This window comes from Anopheles merus, chromosome 2L (genome assembly GCF_017562075.2).
Source record: "Anopheles merus strain MAF chromosome 2L, AmerM5.1, whole genome shotgun sequence".
In the NCBI taxonomy this organism is placed as follows: domain Eukaryota; kingdom Metazoa; phylum Arthropoda; class Insecta; order Diptera; family Culicidae; genus Anopheles; species Anopheles merus.
This window is the reverse complement of record NC_054083.1, coordinates 22,632,993-22,653,679: the sequence shown is the minus strand read 5'-3', so window position 1 is coordinate 22,653,679 and position 20,687 is coordinate 22,632,993. Positions and strand designations below refer to the sequence as shown.

Below are 20,687 nucleotides of genomic sequence, written 5' to 3'. Positions count from 1 at the left end.
GTTGTAGAAAAAGTGTTCCAAGCTATGAGCTATGAAGTTCTAGAAAGGCGTGAAATATGAGAAATCAATCATTTGCAATTGCACCATCCAGAGAAAAAATAAATATAAGCTAGATTTCACAAATATTTGATTCATTCACTTTGTAGTAACCAGTGTTGTGTATGTAAGTAAAGTGTATGATGAGACTCATCACAAAGAAACTAAAAAAATCCTAAACAGTGTAATACAATACTTTCATCCCTAAACTGAACATCTGTTTTCAAACTCATTTAAAACACACTGTCCTCTACTATTGCGACTCAAAGACTTGAGATCTGAAAAAATATAACAATTCTAAAATGTTTTATTTGTTTCAAAAAGGAACGTAGTCTAAAAATATACGATGGAAAGAACTTTTTTTTAATGAAGTTGTATGGAAACTTCCCGGCAATCTATTTAATGTATCGTTTTTTAAAGAAATTTGGAATTGGAAATTTGGAATGATGCTTCAGTGTCTATCATGTTAAATAGAGCTTCAACCAATGTTGTTGAACTTATCAGGCAGGGTTGTTAATGGATCTATTTCTTTTCAAATGGTATTTAACGATAATATTATTGAAATAAAATAAAAAGTTATAAGAACAGTTATGAATAGTATAATGTTAGAAGTTTTTCATCAGAAGGGGTTAGATTATTTTATTTTATTTTATTTTATTTAATAAGGTATCGAGCCTCCATGGCCTACATACACAATTAAAACTAATGTCTTATAAACTATGGGTTCCTAAAATTAGACGTAATGCAGTCTCGTATGACACTAGTACATTTCGGTACACTAAAGCATAGGGCTACAAAATTTGAAAATAAATTAAAATTCTTAAACATCAATAACAACGGATCCCTAGCACTGAAAAGACGATAACTAAAATCAGTTATTAAAAATTGTCAAGTTCTTAAAGGCCTAGTAGGGACATTAAAATTTACATTACTTAGAAATAGAGGTGCATCGATTTTTCCAGTTAATAGTTTAAACATAAACATTCCTTGGGCAACCATTCTTCTCTTTTCCAAAGTTTCAAGCCCTAACAACTGACACCTCGTATGATAAGTTGGTAGCACGTCGTTATGTCTCCACGGAAGCCGCTTAATAGCTACCCGGGTAAATTTTCGCTGGATCCTCTCAAGCCTCTCAATTCTAGTAACTTGCTCCGGAAACCAAGCTACTGATGCGTACTCAATCAAAGGACGAACAAGGCAACAGTAAGGTGATTTTAAACAGAGGGTCATGAAACATTTTGCTACTTCTAATTTTGTGTCCGAGAGTCCTGTTAGCCCTAGCAATTACGTCGTCAAATTGTTAGTCTAAATAAAGTTTCGTGTCTAATATAATGCCTAAGTCCCTAACAGTTTCAGATGGGGTTGTGAATGGTATCGTTTTTGCCGTCAAAATACGATGGCTGGGGCATGTTATGAGTTTGCCGGAGTCATATCCCACCAAGAAGATGGAAGAATGAGTTCGTTGGCTGTATCAGGTGAAGCGTAACCTGTTGAAGCTCGGAAGTTTATATAGATGGGTAGTTGCAGCCAAGGACCGAGCATCCTCAAGAATAATTGTTGACCAGGCTATGTCACGACGACCTACCTCATTCTCGGGAGCAAGCCAGCGAGAATGAGAGATAGATAAAGGCCCTTTAATTATCTTTATTGTAGATTTTCCTTTTTTTATTTTTTTCCCTTTTGCAGAATTTTTTATTCAATTTATCAGATAAATACAGATAGCGCTTTGACTCAGCAATACAAGCGTTATCAATCGAATGTGTTTCTTGGTTATCGATTGGGAGGTACTAATAAATAGATATAAAAACAGACGCCAACCAGTATTCCAACGAACGAAAGGTGATGTTGAGGATGTACAATATCAATATGAAAGTGTCCGTTGCAGCCATTCTGCTCAGTGCCCTGTGTGTTTCAGTGATAAGCGGAGTTGTTCTAGATTCCGTTGAACGCCCATCAGCCAAAATCGCTCCCAGTCCACTTGCTACCGATGGATATTTGGCGTACCCCGGACAGTTTCCGTACCATGCAGCACTACGATTCAAAACCAAATCGTCCACCAGAGTATATACATGTGCCGGATCGTTAATCACACCCGTTTACATCCTAACAACGGCAGCCTGTGTAAATCATAACTCCGTCGAGTATGCTTTCGCAATCTTGGGCTCACTGTTCAATGGCAACACCGAGTGGGAGCAGCACATTAACATCTCGATGAACGGAGTCCGAATTCATCCGCCATCACCGATGTATGGTCATAACGATATCGCTACAATTCATATGGATCATCCGGCGACGTTAAACGAATATGTGCAGCTTATCCGTTTGCCGCGTTTGTCCGACACGCGCACCTATGAAATGATGGAAGGTACTGCGACCGGTGGATTAAATGGCGAGGGCTTGCGATATCTGCGCAATCAAGTGATGTCGAATGCGGACTGCCACGAAGCAATACAACCGCTGTACAACATTTCGGCCCAGCACATCTGTACGGATACGTACATAGGTGGTTCGTTATGTGGCCGGAACAGTGGATCAGCATTGACGGTTGAAGACGAGAACGGGCGGATGTTGGTTGGTGTTGGAAATCTTATCGTTTTGTGCGATTTGCACTATCCTATTCGGCATATTCGTGTTTCGTACTTCCGTGAATGGATTGAGTTAAACTCGGATTACAAATTTGAGCCTTAGAAAAGGCATTGAAAGTGAATATATTTCCTTAAAAAGATAAGTGCGAAAAGAAAAGACATAAATGCAGAAAGTTACGTGTCATCAGTTAGAAAAGCGAAAACAACATTACGTACAGGAAAGTGTTGTTCATAAAAAGTAAATACAAAATGATTTCTAATAAAATCACCCATAAACAGAGAGCAAGAGAGTCAAACCGCAGTACGAAAATTTTAAAAAGAAATTAAATCGATTTTCATAGCTTTTATTTAATCACCTTACTAAACTAAACTAAAGCTAAACAATGTTGTGCATTCATGTTTGCGTTTCGCTAAAAAAAATCTCCTATTTAAGCTCATCCTTCTTCTTTATCACCTTCTTCTACATCCACTTCTTTTCTCCCTTCCAGTGGTTTTAAAACGCTGCACTTTTTAAAAGTCGATTAATGTGATTTCGAAAAACCATTTTTCACGGTGTCTCGATCGACCGCTGGAACACGATGCTGACCGCTGCTCGGGGTGGAGAGAGAGATAAATAACGTGAAAATCCTTAACCATTATGTTGCATCCCGAATGAAGGGTGTACCACCTTCGAATTCCTTTCCAGCTCCAGGGTTTGCAATCCTTTGAGCCACGGAGGAAGAGAGGGAGAAAAAAAGAGAGACAGAGAGAGGGAGGAAGAATTTTACTTTAGCCATCCGATCACCACAGGAAGATGGGTGCGTGCCATTCGACGTGGACGATGCTGCACCGCTGCCGTTTGATTATGGGATGGTGTCGAGTTTGTTGCCGAGCGAAAGGAGAAGATGGTGATGTGAGGAGGGAAAGGAGTTGGTGCCTGCTCTTCCAGGTTTCCAGTCGCCGATCGGCTGTATCATGCGGCATTAAATTGCAATTAGTAAAAGCCTCCGTATCGGGCGCTTGCAAAAGCAATCCGGAAGGAGGGAGGGCCTAAATGGTTGAGCTCAGCTCAGCTCTTGGTTGAAGAAGGCTTTAAGGGTTTGTGTATTTGTATTGGTCAGATACCGATCGGTATAAAGCATAATAGAAAATCATAACTATACGTTTTGCTTAAGTGGAGTGTGGCAAGGAGATGGGAGCTGTTTAAAAACATCATGTATTGCTCGATAACATGATAATTTACAATTGATTTTTGAATTGTTATAACACATTAATTATAAAATATGTTAATAATTTCTTGGAAATGGTTTCGCATTTATTTTTAAAACATATTACATGATTTTTATCACATATTGTTTGTTGTATTACTTACATTTTTGTGCTAAAAGCTGTTACTCTTGAGAAAGTATTTTATGAAAATTGCATAGAACTGATGATAAAGTCCGTACAAGTTGTTACTTCTCTTTTGTACATAAAACTGCAAATGAGAATGAGCTTAAGGTTGCAAATCTGCTCACAACATGACTTTTAACGACTCTCTCATGCTCTTCAACCTTTGCAACACTTGCTACCATGCACAGGCCGTCACACCAGCGTAAATTTGGTGTGGTTTATCGCAAGGTTTATTTTAAACCTTTTTTTCTATTCACTTCAACGCCTTGCTGTCATCCCCAAAACACAAACACACACCCATAAGCGATGCACTCTCCAATAGGCGTCTCTTTCATTTCCGTCTTAAAACGAACAATTATCGTTCGAATAAAAAAAACACCAAGAATTCTCAACACATACAACCAAAATCTCTTTCAAAAACCTTCCTCTCACATTAGCATACATTTTTAATAACTCGAAACACTCCAGACACCCCTCCCACCACCTCCACCATTGCGCTTCATGCTTTGCTCCGGCTCCCCCATCCACCCATCCATGAGTTGCGAGTTGCTGGTAGCGAAAATAAAAATAAAATCTGCTACTCCGCTTGTTGTTTTTGCCCATCGTTTTTGCGCAGTCGAAATTGCTTTTCCTGGTATTGGTGTGAGCCCGGGTTGTGTGCACCCTTCCCAAAACTCACCCCCCAAAATGCAATCGGCATGCGGCATAGATGGGAAAGGGAGCACAATGTAGCACACAGACATCGTGCAACCGATCGTGTTCTGTCATGATCGTCGTGGGTCGCAAATGTCCCATCTCTAGACATTTGGCTGTTCTATGATTTACGTCTTCGGCGAAATGCTTGAACCCGTTTTCTCTTATTTCCAGTTCGGTGAAGTATATCACGCAAACTCCGGCTTAACTAATTTTACGATCATTTCTATCCTTTGCTAAATTTTCTAAACAAAAAACCATACCCCAACTATAATAAAACTGCTAGTCAGGTTGTGCATGCTGTGCCCTCTAGCCTAGCCGGCAGAAAGCATCCTGTCTCGTTCGGGTTTCTTGGCAACATTTATGGATGTATTTTATTGCAGCATTCAATCCTTCGATCACCATACCGTTCATGGGGATGGCTTCACACAAAATCCGCTGCAAGAACGGGGCGCAAAAAAAGGCAATGGCCAATCATTGCCAATGCAACGTCCCTCCAGTGGAAAGGCTCACGTCATCCCGCTCCGAGCGGTACGCCAGCAAATGGTCAAATTTAAGCAAAGACAAGCAATAATAAAACAGGGAGTATACAACAAAAAACCACCAAGCCAAAGAATCGTCACCCGACCGCTTTTGCCGATACTGGAATTGGCGTTGAGCAACTGGTCGGCGGTGATGCCAGGCTACAGTGGTGGCTGAAAATGCAATGAAATCGTGTAATAATAATGAGTGACATCGTTGATAGTGTTTCTTTCTATCCGATTCATTATTCTAATAAATAAATTTAAAGCAACTATTACACTAACTTGCTTCAAATCGATCACTTTAGAATTGTCTTATAGCAAAGAGTAAGAATTTGGAGATTTGTAAATTTCTGAAATTTCTAATGATCTATCAAGATATATTTTTTTCAAGCCTTTTTGACCGTTCCAAAGTATTTAATTTTGACAATTTTTTGCAAACAATTATGCGTTACAAAATAGATATGTTTTTTTCGGGGGTTTCAGCCTTATCATTCTTTTATTCCAATGTGAAATGTAGTTTTACATATTATTGTTTATTGATATTATTGTTATTGATTTAACACTAAAAAATCAAAAAACAATCAGCTAACTTTCTCAGGTACGAAAAGAATGGTTTATGTTATTTTCATACTTCTAGACTACAAATATGAGACTAGTTTGACATGTGGTTTTATAATGAGTTCCATAAAAGTTCTAAAAAAATATTAAAATAAAATAAAAATTAAAAAAAGCTGTAACAATCAAACCTATTTTAACTTACATCACATCCTTTTTTAACTATTCTTATAATTTATTTAAAAAATGCAGAAGTGCCCTAATACAATATTCCGAAAAAAAACTGTGTTGTTCAGCTATAGCATTCTTGCACTTATACGACCTTCCGGTGCGCGGAACATTTTTACTCTGCACCTACTCCACCAGTACCGCCTGTACCTTTTCCAGTCGCAAGCGCAGCATTCAAGTGGGTGGCGGAGGTTGCCCGACCGGCTCATTTAAAAAGTGCAACACGATCAACAAAAAAAAGGCGGCATACTCTCCCCACCCAGTTTCTAGCCCCATCGCTCTATCTTCCTCTTTCTGCACTGCACTTCATCAGACACCAAAACGCCAAACGAACCACGACCCGAAAAGCAAATAATAGACAACACGAAAGCCGAGGGCGCGGAGAGTCTCTCCAAACCCCGGCGCAGTTGAGTAGAATGCGCCGAAAGCGGTTGAGCAAAAAGAGTTTAAATTTGCCAAACTTTGACTCAGACACACTCACTCACACTGGTGTACGTTCGGCCCAATAAAAAAATGCGTCCCTCCCTGCCAGCATGAGCCCCAAAACGAGTGAGTCGAGTATCAAAAAGAAGAGAACGACCGGGTGCACAGCAAACCGAAACTGAAGTAAAAAAAGCAGAACCGCACAACCACCCCGTAGCGTTCTGGTTGCCAAAGATTGGTGCCGACCGAGCAGCATGTACGGAATAGAAACGAACGAAGAAACGCAAACCCCCTATCGCACCACAGCGGCAAAGACCGCGCCCCCGTACCTTCCTTGTTTGAAGTCAATCCCCGTTTTTTTTTTTAGAGAAAAGTTCCAAGAGGAGGAAGAAATTTGGGGGGAGGACTTGGATAGGGACGAAAGTCTCTCCATCACTTCTAACCTTTTTTTTGTACTTTTTTCGTTGCTTGCTTGTTGCTATTTCTCGTTCTGGATGATGCACTACCACACACACCCATACACATGCATACACTTGTCAATTCCGACCCGAAGTCGAATCATAAACGGGGCACACGAAGGAAGAAAGATCTTGGATCCGAATCGCACGCATTGGTTGGCAGGGACAAGCAGCAGCAGCAGCAAAAAAAGTAAAGCCGATCGCGAGTCGCGAGCTGCGATCGTGAGCTGTCCCCCTCCATCACCCCTCCCCGCTCACTCATACGCTTTCCCCTTCACCCAATCCAGTCCTACACACTGTGCCGGGTTTTGCTTAAGCGCCCGGACAAGGTCGAAATTTTTCAATAAGACCGGCTTTCAAACACTGCAAAATTCCACTCTAACGTCAGTTTTCGTCGCGCGCGGACGCATTTCTTGCGTGGTACGGTTCTTGTGCGAGTGTTGTGCGGTGTGCGTTGTGTCCATGTGAGACTGCTTCCATCCAAAGTTCAGCTCAAGCGTTCAAAGTACAGGAACTTGTGAAACATTATAGAAGTGATCGTTAATAGTGTAAAAAATCAAGTCAAAAAACTGTTGAGGAACAGTAACATATTATGTGACACCGTGTGCGACTCATTCTACTACACAACGGCCTTGCGGCCAACAGTACGGAGCTACTATTGACACAGGTGTTTTTCACCCTTCGGTAATGGTGGCCACTATCGTCACCTGCTAACAAACAATTACGAACAGAAATATTCGGTGGTGCGTGTGAAAGAAGACCGTTTCGTTTCGGCGAGTTTGGCGCACAGCTGTACACTTCCTTCGCCGTAAACAAGAAGACGCATTTCATTATCGTTCGAAATAAACACACCGGTAAACAAGCAGCAGGGTGAATAGTTGAAGACGAGTCTGTCGGTCGTTCGGTCGGTTCGGTTGACCCTGAGACCGACTAGGTCTAGGTCGGGTGATACAGTGTTACCGTCAGCTCAGCAAGCAAGTGTTGTATAAGGTGTGGATCGTTGAAGACAGACAGTAAAACGAATAGCTGATAAACTCATCAATCATAAAATAAGAAAGATAGTTTTTGAACAAAAATCTTAAATCGTTTCAAATTTTACAAAAAAAGGTTTATCAAGCTAGTAAGTATCTCATACATGTATGGCTAGCTAACTGTGTCCCCACCATACGCGACGTTTGCTATCAAACCGTTCGTATTCGTCGTTGTCGTCATTCCTCGACGCAAACGGCCCGGCGCGAACTTGACGCGCGCGGCAGGAATACTAACCAAAAAACCAAATGGCCATGACGGCCACCGCCGGGCGACGGTTTCGAAAGCGACGTCTTCAATGCTGGGGAGCAAAAAGAAAAGTCACAGACCACACGAAATTCTGCTGCCATACGATACGCGATACGTACCCGCGCCGGGTTCCACGCAACCAAAAGGCGAAGGCGTACCAACGTCGTGAATGCGCCAATTCCCCTTCCCCGAATGGGGATTGACGCTGTAGCATCTACGAGAAGGATGTTTTCTTTCTTTATTTCTTCGTAATACGTTTTTGCTCGCTGTCCCACTTGCTTCCCTTTTTGAATATTCCAAAAGTAGCATTTCTTTTTTTTCCGGCGGTGAATTGGTCAAAATTTTCAAGTCGCGCATATAGAACGAAAGGCCCAAATGGAAACAGTACTCGGTCACGGAAAGTGTTTGCAAACACTGCTTGTGAGTAACGGTTCTGTAACGCCTTTGGAGATGCCCAACACACCAGTAACAGAGCTAATCTAGCCTCTTCTAGGCTTTGTCTGTACAGTTTCTGCAAACCAGACATAGCCTGTCAGAGGTTAGGTGAAATCTGCTAGTACAACGGTGTAGTAAAACTGTTTGCCCAATGATTTGCCAGCTGCAAGTATAGTGTGGAGTACGGTTGAATTGAACGCTTCGTCATGCAAACGAAAGCTAAGCCGCATGACGCTGCGGTGATTCAGGACGAAGGAATTTCCGACCACGAACCAGGTAAGTCTGGACACACACGAATACCAAGGAACACCGAGTGCATCATTATATCCTGGATGGACATTTGAGCGCTTTTATTTGGGTTTTTTATCATAATTCTACAACTTTGTTTAAAGCTATCCTTCAGCTATCCATTTGTTTATTAAATACTAAATAAATATTTTAAAAAAATAATTCAATCAATGGGATGTTTTACGTTTCAAACCAGTTTTACATGGAGTTTGACACTTGGCGTCTGAAATCATGTCGACATTCTATACAAACACACACACCAAACTAGCCTTAGTGTTTAAGCCTAGATGAATTCAGTCTGAAAAATATTTGAACAAACGCCGATTCATGGCAGGATCAACCCGGTTGGCTCATGAATCTTTGATTTATTTTTATTTTGCTGAAGCATAAATATTTGGTCAAGAAATGTTAAAAATCGTTGATTTCCATTCGATATTTTTAAATTTATTGAAAGTACTATTAACCCATTTAAAAATAACAAAAAAAAAGATTTTAAAATGCACCTTTGTTTTTACACACATTCTGAAGATCAATGTGGCTGATCGCTATGGTTAAATTAATCTTCTTCTTTGGCTCAACAACCGATGCCGGTCAAGGCCTACCAACCCACTTGTGGGGTTGGCTTTCAGTGACTTATTAATTTCCCCCCATAGCAGGATAGTCAGTCCTACGTATGGCGGCACGGTCTATTTGGGGCTTGAACCCATGACGACATGCCCGTCATGGGTTAAATTAATACAACAGGTTAAATTCCACTGACAGGCTCAAAATTTAAGCTTTCTGGCCTAAAATATAGTTGGGGCCAATATTAGACTTTTTGGATATTTGTTTAATTTTAAAATTTTTTTAGACATATTACACTTTTTTCAATAAATAATATTTTCTTATCAAGGATTCTAGAGTGTACAAATTCAGTTTCTAATTAAGAAGGGACTGCTTTTCTGTATTGATTAAAATTCAAAATCTATCATATTTGTAGACATTTTAATTATTGAATCAATTTTCTTTTTAATATATCTACTAAATTACTTCGTTTATTTTGGTATTTTTCGGTTGATTATTTAAAAAAATGAAAATCAATCAATTTATTAAATGTTTGTGAGTCTGTCCTATTACAAAACATTTTCATGTTCAAAGTATTTTCCTTTTCAATATAATTATCTAGATAGATATCTAATATAATTCAATATGATAATTATTAACAAATGTTCATTAAAATGGCTAATTCCTATGCTATCCTAGTCCTTGAGTCCTAAGAATCTTAGTCTTAAGGATTTCCGCAAATATTTAAATCTATCAAAATTGAACAAGATAAGTAATTTTAAAATAAGAATAATGTGAAACCCCTCATATCGAGTTTATGCTGTTCCAAGGACTCACTTGTTATGCGGGAGGCTCTTTTTCATACATTTTGATAAAAAGTGAAATCATTGGTTTCAGGTCAATAAAAGTGCAGGTATATAGGGATTACATGCATCACAACCATACAAAACACCTCCAAGTGGCAACTAATTTTGCAATACTAATTTTTTGTCTTCATCAGCAAGTAGATCAAGAATGCATGCAAGAACAAATTCATCAATACACCTCACACTTGTGAAACACACGCTTCTTATGGAGGTACACTAAAATCCACATCCTGCCCTCTTCCAAGTTCTAAGCCGAAGAGAGCCTCCAATCTCAATAAAGAAGGAAATAAATGGAGTAATTAAACTGAAGACACTACCTCACTTACTCCACCTGTCGATAAGCGCAGCACAATTCTCAGCTCCGCTATCTGATCTGAAAAGAATTATCTGGACGGGGAGTGAACGCGCACCCGGCCCGCCTGGACTTTTTTTTCGATTTTTGTATGACTTCGTGAGTTTTAGGCTGGCAGTGGATGTTAATGTGTCACCTCCTTTATATTTTTCCTCGACACTTATAGCTGCCTCTTTTGGAAATTGCTTGATGTTTAACTATTCTTAGTAATGACACTCTCGAAATGATCACGATTTCTTATCGGGAACAAAAATGTGTTTGGTATGTAGTTTAAGTATCGTTCCAATCGTGTTTTATTTTTTCCTGAAAATTCTTTGTCTTTGTTTCCAATATTCTCATGTATGAACTATGATTGCTGCATTTGTTATTAGTCACCACCTCCTGTGAATATTTATGAGTTATCTGTAAACGCCCTTGCTTACGCTGAAATTCCCTTCAACCTTTTACGACATGCTTATGAACCAACTCCCTTCACATTTTACCAAACCGTTCGAATTGAAAATTCCACCTTTAATTGCAATTTAAACACTGCTTTTATGGTCCAGTTTACACACAAACGGTTTCCTCAAACCCTGCCCGATTTAATTAAAACATAACAAAGGCCACCCTCACTTCCAACGGATATCACAGCGACAAGATGCATCGCCTACAATCACGATCGCTCGCCGCAGTTTCTTAGTTCACCTTCATGGAAGGCCGAAAAATTGTATACCGTAGCTTGGTTCACGCGTGATAAGCCCGTTTCACGATGCCAATGTCACCGAATGTTTTCCGGCGAAGGTCAACCAGTTCGGACCCGTCAGCTGACTGTGGTGATCGTCGAGTGAACTATACCGATACCGCGAACCTTTGATACTTATGGTGTTGAATAATGGTTGAAAATAGCCGATAGCGGGTTTGGTTTTCTAACGATTTAATTTTTATGCTTTTAAGTTGCATTTAACTTAATTAAGGCTTGGGCAAATTCGTTCAGGTTTTAGAGTTATTTTATTGCTATGCAAAATACTTATAAAGCTCCCTTAACGACATTTAATTATGTTATTTAGTTCGTTTTGTTAGAAACTCATTGTAATTCAGTGTTAGAAATTATCCTCATTAAACACACAATGGCAAGCACGTGCCACTTGGTGACCTAAAATGTATACCTGCCTCGAGGAAATGTTCAACTTTATGCAAAAAAGATCTGATATGCTGTTAACAAAAACCTGTTCTTTCTTTAAAATTCAATCTCTTGTGGTTGGGAATTCCCACAAAATTCGAGTTTTGTGAGACGCACCACCGAAACTGAGCAACCGGTTCACACACGCGTACTTTTCTTCGTTGGCATCGAACTGACGTCATCGATCGCATATATGTTTCTACCATTATCTTTTCTATTCTATTAAGTGTTTGTTAGGTCTTACATTTTCTTATCAATTTCACCCCAAAAACACTACAATTTAAAGTAAATTTACTATTATTATAACATTGCGTATGATATTCCCTGTCCAAACTGACAGCTGTTCAGCATGACCGAACCTACCCATCGCAGAGATCGTTAGCACTCAGAAACCTCCGACCGTCATGTGGTAAAGAACTTGAACGTGAACTTGAAACTTTGGCTAACCGCTCATTAGAGCAATTTTGGGGCCAAGACGCTACGCCATAAAAACCAAACACACACTAACACTTATCGGTGAACCGGTGCGTGTATGTGCGTGTACAGTGTGGTGTGCTAAACGCAGATTGGAACACAACATCGCTTTAGATGCGTGAGTGTACGCGCGTCATGATTAGACGTTTTGGTTTATGATGAAGCCGGCAAGCAAGCCGCTGCTCGGTGTTGACCAAAAAAGCGATGCTAAGGGTAGCACGGAAAGTTTACGTTCCAGTTACTGCGAGATTGATATTAAATAAACTAGATTAATGAACGATGCTGTAAAAACATCGATAGGATGCGTTAATTAGTATAAATGGTAAAAGTGACGAGCTTGAAATGAGTTTTTGATATCTAGGTCACGTGTTATCAGGTTTGATTTATTTTTTTAATAATAAAATACTAATTAATATGAGCCATACACAATTACATATCAAATAATTCGGCATAGGATTGAATATAAGTGAAAAACAAAGAATAAAAAAACCAATTGAATTCATCAAAGTTAATTTTTTGAATATTTATTTATTATCAAGAAACTTGATTACTTCATTTAAAAGTATTTTTTGTTATTTACTCTATACAAAATTAATGCATTCCTAGTTTTCGCTTCAATGCATGCAAAAACACACGAATCTTTTACGTCCAATCTAACCTAAAACTTACTCCTAAACTGTGTCGGCAGAAGTCATGACGAAACTAAATATATAACTTTCCCAGCAGCACAGCATTGTTTGTAGCATAATTCATTACAACGCTTTTACATATTAACCAGTTTCATCCGGGTGACCCACAGACAACACTTTGATTGACCTCGTAGCTTAATTTCTTACCCACCCTTATTCAGGGCGCTCGCGATTATTGCACCAAAGAGTTATGCTGTTTCATTTATGCCAGCCCAAACGCTTCTCCACCTTCTCCCGAAACATACTCTAACATCATCTCACCGAAATGGGTGGTTCAGTGATCTAATTGGTTAATCACATTCATTCATTCATCTCACTTACATGTTTCGTGTGCACTTGTTGTTAAACTTTTTAATCGCCTGCCGGTAGCTACTCATCTTTAAAACATGCCCTCGACGCGTCATTGTCTGTACGAAAGGAGCCAAGACACTAAAACAGGAAAAAAAAACAAAGCATAGAAAACAACAATAAAGCAAGGGAAATAGGAACCGCCCAATAATGTACTTTCGTTCCGTCCGCGGCTAGCGTGAGCGATCGGCTGTTCGACACGCGTGTGGCGAACTCATTTCAAGCGCACGAGAGACGAGCAAAGAGCCACCGGGCAATAATAACACACATTTGGCAGACGAAACAACGGCCTAACCTAAATACCCGCCACGCATCTATTAGCGAATCGACACCGAAACAGCCGGCTGAAAGTGAAACCTTTGAACCTACCTTTCCCGCAATTAGCGTACTTGCCTTAGCCAACACAATTAACAACCGATTATCTCATCCACTGCACTTCACCGGTTTCGATCTCGATCGAGCGCGGTTCAAGTAAAAGTGCCAAACCGAAGGGAAAGTGATCGATCATTCGCTGTTCGATCCACGATCCACTTCCGACATCCGGCAACAAACGGAAGGCATTCGGATTCCTTCTATTTTGCTACATTCACATTCGTCACGAGTCACTTTTTGCGACAAGATTAAGTGTTCGATCGTCATTTAACGTCGTTTCATCATACGTCGATGTATCCAGATTTTCGGTCGTTGATTTGTTGCCGATTACTTCACCGATTAAACTATTAGCAAACGGCTAAACTGTTATACGATGTAACGCTATTGCCTCGATTCCCAACAGTTCCAACTCGTTGCCCACCAAAGTGCTACTCGCTTAAGCAAGCGCAGAAAGCGTCTACCTTCCTTGAGGGACCGTTTCCGGTGGGAATGGAACCATTTCAACGACCATCGTTGGAAAATCGTGCTGTAATCCGACCTCTGCAATAGACTCACACCTTGACGTAATTCTGAGCCAACTAGAGACACATTTGAACGAGAGAGAACGAGAGCCCTAGAGGGTTGTGTTAACTGGATCGAGGGATTCCGTTTTTGCTCAAGCAGCTGAGCAGATTTCTCTCACTCTTCGGGTCCGCTTCGGTGCGATCATCTTGAATTATACACCGTCCGATAATGGAACGGTATAACTTCGTATGTAGGTTACGAGGGAAGGGAAGGCAAGATGAAAAGCTGTCGCAGGATTGGGGATGAAAAAAACATATAAATATTGCAAACATGAATCTCATCGTTCCGGTAATGTTTTGCGTGTCGTGAGAGTGAGAGTAAGCTTCTTGGCGGCTGACCGAGAGTAGATCAAAGCGTAGTTGGGAAGATTTTCTCAGTTGGAAAAACGCAAACAACGCAAGCAACTAGCTCAGCTGAATATTTTTTCAATTAGCCCAGCTGATGATGAAAATTTAATAACTGAAATGGAAGAAAAGTATTGTTATCAAAGATGCGTAAACATCTGTGATCACAGCTACATGTGATCTTTGACAGATCATTTGATTCAAGTATTCAAATCAATGGATCAACTCCAACACATCTAATTAATTAGTTTAGAGTAGTATTGTTTTGGAACTCATCTAATTAAAGACACTAATAGTTTATGTAAGTGTTACAGAGTGACATCCGGTTGAAGATATCAAGAATGATGTGTAATGCTTCAGCACACTCCAAGATCTAATTTAAAATTGTATTAACGAATAGGATCCACAATCCTACTGATATATTTTTTTTCATAATTATTTCTCCGAATAAACGAAGATTGCAAGATATATCTGAAGCTCTAATATACCTGAACATCAGCTTTAAATAGTGTATTTTCTTCCTTTTTCTTGAATCAATTCTAAACCAAGATTTAAATCTCAAGTGGGTCTCTTTCAACTCTCAATTTACTCTAGGTGGATCGTGCCCATAACGCATCTTTGGAGAAAGTCAACTCCCTCATTCGTCCACAGCGCACCACCTTCACGTTGGTAACTCAAGCCAAACCTCAACACACTCACCATCGGAACACAAAGCACGTACCAAAACGTTCCACGCCTGCATCAAGACAACTCAACTCCCAGCGCACGTGCCACCAACTGGAAATGCTTTCACGAGTCCAGCTTCCCTCGCGGAACTCAACGCGGGCCGGCTGTGGCTCTCAAAGAAAGTAAACCAACCACAGACACTCACCGAAACCAATGGAAGACGGGCAGTATCGTAGGCCCGAGAGAAATGGTGACTGCCGGTGCGGTGGTGTAAAAGGTGTAAAGAAAAGGCGCCGGCGAAGATCGGACCATGTTCGAGACGAAGTTCGCGTTCGCTCAGTAAGTGTTCAGTATTCGGGCGGTTTGGTTTTGCGACGACGTCCGGGTCGGGTGCAGTTTGTCCCCAAAATCGTACTATTCGGCGTCACCGTTGGTAGTGGTTCTTGAATGTTTGTTTTCGACACGCACAACGCGTTGGGATGAAGAAACTGGTTATCAGCGTGATTGCTCAGTATTAGCGGTTAGTTTACAAACGTGAGGAGAAACGATCGCTCCCGTTCCCGAAAAGCATACGTTTCTTCCTGATTCCGGTGGAATTGGCACACCAAGTTCGGTGAGTAAAAGTTAACATTGTCAATTCAACGTTCGATCGCGATCGCATCAACATATTGATGATACATCGGACACAAAGAAAGATCACTTAGAAATGGTGTTGAATTGCAAAAAGTAAAAAACAAGCTAACACAAGTTTGTGATTTCCGTAAAGCCGTTTCTGTGTAGAGGATTTTGAAGAAGTGAATAAGTGAACTCATAAGAATTATTTTGTGATGTACTTAAATCTGAAATTAACACTCTCAAATTGGAACACGAAGTTAAATTAGTACAAGCACGATTAGCTAAAAAGTGCGAATACCAGTGTTAAAATGTTAATTTACAAATGATAATTTTATGCCACAAACCACCACTAAACAAAAGCTAAGCAATAAACTGTGCCATCTCACCATGTTGACCCACAAGAAGTGATTAAGTATTCAGTTCCACCGTTAATTAAGCACCAATACGAACAGCGACAGAACAATCCCTTCTAATCGTAAACCGGTCAATCGATCGAACGATTATAAAACCGATGCTCAAGAATATCAAGCCCACTCTTCATTATTAGATAACGGTCGATCGATTAAATTGCATAACACGCCCAAAGGGTATCGATCAGCCCATAAACCTTTGTACCGTTTCGTTCCCCGGGTTGTGATAGAACCGATCGAATTGGGGTATCGAAGTCGATATCGATTTGATGGGAAAATCGTTTAAGGGGAGCCGTAATCTGACACGATTCATCGATTTGGAAGCTCCGGAAGCATAAATCAGCTTGGATTTGCTGTTGAATTTCGAATTTCGGGAGGGTTTTAAACGTTAACAACGTTCAGAGGGAAAGGGATTTGGACCTTTGCAGTGATTGGAGGACTGTTTTACAAAACATTGAATGAATGAATGAAGCATGGAGTTAATATTTATGATTATGAACCTTATTCATGTAGAAATGACAGATAAATGGAGCAAATGTTGTTTGAAAAACAAAAAAGTTTGATGAAAAATATATTACATCCATAGATAAGGATCTGACTTGATCGTATATGTTAGTGCGGTATTTTATGATTCTTTTCTAAACCATGGCTACCAATTATTTTCACTGAAAAAGACATCATCATCTCGTCATTATAGTCATCTCATGTGATTGTACACATTACTTACATCGATCAGCTGGACGAAAGCAAAAAAAACAGCTCTATTCCTTCCTTCAATTCGATACCCTTTGAGTCCACATCACACATTGGACATTTTGAATTGAACCACGACATGAACCACACCCGCATTGATCAAACAATCGAGCGAAGAAAATATACACATCAACCATCAACATTGCAATCGACATGATTCGCTATGCATTCCTTGTCACTAAACCACCATCATCAAAACCTCCCTCGACGTCGTCGTCATCATCTGTACATCAAAGGGAGTTTCGATTTCACAACGATTTACATTCTGCTCGGCGTTACGGCTCTAAACCGTTTAACCGGGAGAAAGAAGCAAAGGGTAAAAAGCCCCATTCATTTCTCCTGCCGCTCAGCTGACACCGTCCACACGGAGTGAGGTGTCCGGAGTAATGTTTCGACCTTTGTCACTAGCCCTCGCGGTGCGGTGGACTCAAAGCAAGTGACGGGGTGAGCCAACATTTGCCCGCGTGAACGATTTCTTTTCACTTTCAAATGCCCCCACGTACTGGTTGAGCTATTTATCGAACAGTGGTATGTTTATGTGGATGAATGGCCGGTCAACCGGATGGTGCACATAATTTTACAGCCATTTGCCACTTCCCCCCGATGCCCGGAAATGTGTACAGGTGTTTACATTTTTCCGTTTGTTTTTTGGGCCTTCTGGGGACTGTCTTAACTGGAGCACCCTCAAACTGGAGGGCATTATGGCTTAATGGTTTAAGTGGTCACCGGTGAAATGTTTCTGTTTAAGATAGCGAGCGAAGGAAAGGTCACTGTTTGGAAACACTTTAAATGGAACAAGCTGCGTTGAAACGATTTCTTTGCTGTGGAATATGCGTGGCCGAATTTTCAGAATTTGTTTCTAAATTATCTCTTCAAGTAGAGTAAAAGTATAGCTGGTAATTTGCTTTCGATTTCACCCGAAATTATAAAGTGAAAGGTAATCAAAAAGGACTTACAGAGTAGGAATTGTAAGGAAAGGAGAATAAACCACTGCTCTCTTCTTCTTCTTCTTCTTTGGCACAATAACCGCTGTCGGTCAAGGCCTGCCTGTACCCACTAGTGAAGTGAGCTTGGCTTTCAGTGACTTATTGTTACCATAGCAGGATAGTCAGTCCTACGTATGGGGGCACGGTCTATTCGGGTCTTGTACCCATGCTCCCTTACTGAAAATATATTCAAGGTACGCTTAAGAAACTAAATACGTCAATAGCAAACAATTAGACTTCAACAGGACTCTTAGATATATGCATTAAATTCAGATATAATCGGCAAAACTATCTCCAAAATTAGTACCTTACCGACAGCCATATTAACACCTTCTTCTCCGCTTTGTACTGCACACGCATACTCACATACTTCAACGCACATGAGCCGTAAAATCATTCACCGGCCATCAAACATCAACCATTTGATGTATGCTGGGTAAAAGAATGCATCAGGAGACTGGTAATTGTCTGCAACCAACTGCAACTTGCTGGCATGGCTAAAATCATGTAAAACACCACAACAACACACAACCACACCTGAATTCAGTTCAGCCCGGCACGGTTACTTTCACTCATATTGCAATCCGAACACGAACCGACCGAAATCTCTCCCTCGCCAAAATGCATCATTCACATTCACCATGGGGATGGCAGCGGCGAAGAGAACTTTCGAGCAAAACGAGACGCCACACGCAAAACAAAAAACCACACCCACACCGCTTCCCCCCGATCTGCACTGTGCACAGCAGACAGCAAATTTACAACTGGATCATCAATGAAAACAACGCCACAATCGATCGATCCGACATTGCTCTTGATTCTAGCGCACTTTCTTTGGCCCGTTAACGTGGTTGTGGTTTGAACAGTAGATGCTGTCGATTCCTTTCTCACATCACAATACTTTCATTTCGTTTCCTTTTGCAGCACGCCCAGAAGCTGCACGCGGGACAGCCGTCAACGTTCGTAGCTGATCGACAGGCAGATCAGTCGGCAGTTGATAGTGACGGTGGCAAGATCATTGACTTGATTTGATTGGGCGGCAAGATTGTGAGTCCCTTAGGTGTTTTACCAAGATCTCGACCATCCTGTATGATCGTGAAGAGGTTATCGAGCAACGTAATTAGCAATCCACAATGCAGAAAAGAATGTCTCACACGATAACTCGAAGATGGTCCACCACGACCTTTCTACTACTAATGATCACCCTAACGATCACTGCCGAAGCCGCTAGTCTTTCGACGGAAGAACGTCACTCTGGAACTGAAATCGCTGGTAAGTACTCAGAGCAGCCCAATCCAATCCACTCTTCAGCCATCTCTCAACGTGTGTTTTATGTGTTTTCAGAGTCTCGGACATTCGGGCGTATCAGACGACTGCAGGCAATGATCGTTCCGGTGATGTTTTTCCTGGGCGTGATGAAGACACTGCTCGCCTTCCTGGTCGCGATCAGCCTCAAGACACTGTTCGTCGGCGTGTCAATTCTGATGATCAACATTGGGCTGGCCATGGCGAAGGTGATCGCGTTCTTCAAATCCAAACACACGTACGACCAGCACGGTGGATACGGTGCCGGCTGGTCCGACAAGAACATTCACGTGCACATCCACAACGACGGTGGCCTCATTCAGCACGGCAGTGTTCCGCTAGAGTACGAGCATGCACCACCATCGGCACTGCATCACACTGCGCCGAGCGTTTTCCCGAGCTATGGACCACCGACGGTTCTCAACAGCTACCACCGCTCGCGGGGTGACACTGTGGCGGATCCAATCTATGTCCAAGCGGCGACGTCTACGGTCGATAAGAACGAGCAGCTCTACCCGAAAGTTCTCATCTCCGATCGGGACAAGCTGGATCAGATCTATGCACAGTGGCGTCAGCTGAATCGAAATGGACGATAGGGTAAGGGGGTAAGCCGAGAAGGAGGCAACACTTACTCCTTCCAACCACACAAATCTGCCACTCATGGATCTAGCGATGCCAAAAAATCCTACACCAACCCTGGGGCCGTCGACCTTACTGGCCCATTTATTGCACGTTACGAACGGGGTGCAAACGTAGGGCTATTTTCTGTGTTTTATCGAAACCAGCCCAGTGAAACTCGGCCCTACGCATTTGCCTTCCTTCCAAACGCTCTGTACTATAGTATTTAATTCCATTGTTTTTTTTTTTTAAGTGCGGGAGAGCTGGTCTCAATTAGCTCGAGGTACTGCTTACTTAGGATCTGATTAAACTTTAAGTTGAACGGGTGAGATAGAAAGATTTCAAGGCCATCCTTACTCGAGCGAAACCAAGGGAAATCAAGGGGAACAAAATACAAGACACGTGCCGGGCTTTGCATCAGCCATCTTCTAAAACAAACCCAACGAAGCCGTGCTAACGCGTTCAAAGCGTTTTAGAGGTTGAAAATAATGTAAAAAATCTAATAAAAACACACAACGATACTAAATGTACCTCTATAGCCACAGCCACACAGTGGCGGTCTAAATATGTAGGCACCAGTCATGCGAGTCATTATGGATGGCATCCCGTGAATGAAGAGCGTTTGCCCACTGTGAAACGTTCATTACGCCTTGGGGGGACGCACTAGCAATTGTAGCCCAAGGTCCGCATTTCTCCCTCGAAAGAAAAAGTATAATCACATTCTGCGAATGATTTATCGGCCGCACTAA

General features: G+C 41.2%; 1 protein-coding gene across 1 annotated transcript; it reads left to right on the top strand.

Annotated features, from left to right (window-relative positions):
* Window positions 1–8,780: 8,780 nt before the first annotated feature.
* On the top strand, window positions 8,781–20,457 carry LOC121592920. Its single transcript, XM_041914830.1, has 4 exons — window positions 8,781–8,862; window positions 15,180–15,864; window positions 18,940–19,287; window positions 19,360–20,457. The coding sequence occupies exons 3-4, from the start codon at window positions 19,149–19,151 to the stop codon at window positions 19,914–19,916; spliced, it is 696 nt and encodes a 231-aa protein (XP_041770764.1). The 5' UTR covers window positions 8,781–8,862; window positions 15,180–15,864; window positions 18,940–19,148; the 3' UTR covers window positions 19,917–20,457.
* Window positions 20,458–20,687: the final 230 nt, after the last annotated feature.

Excerpts from the sequence above, each read along its gene's own strand:
- LOC121592920 (XM_041914830.1), top strand. The coding sequence starts at position 19,149 with ATGCAGAAAAGAATGTCTCACACGATAACTCGAAGATGGTCCACCACG. Across the intron at positions 19,288-19,359 it reads CTCTGGAACTGAAATCGCTG|AGTCTCGGACATTCGGGCGT; the intron begins GTAAGTACTCAG and ends ATGTGTTTTCAG.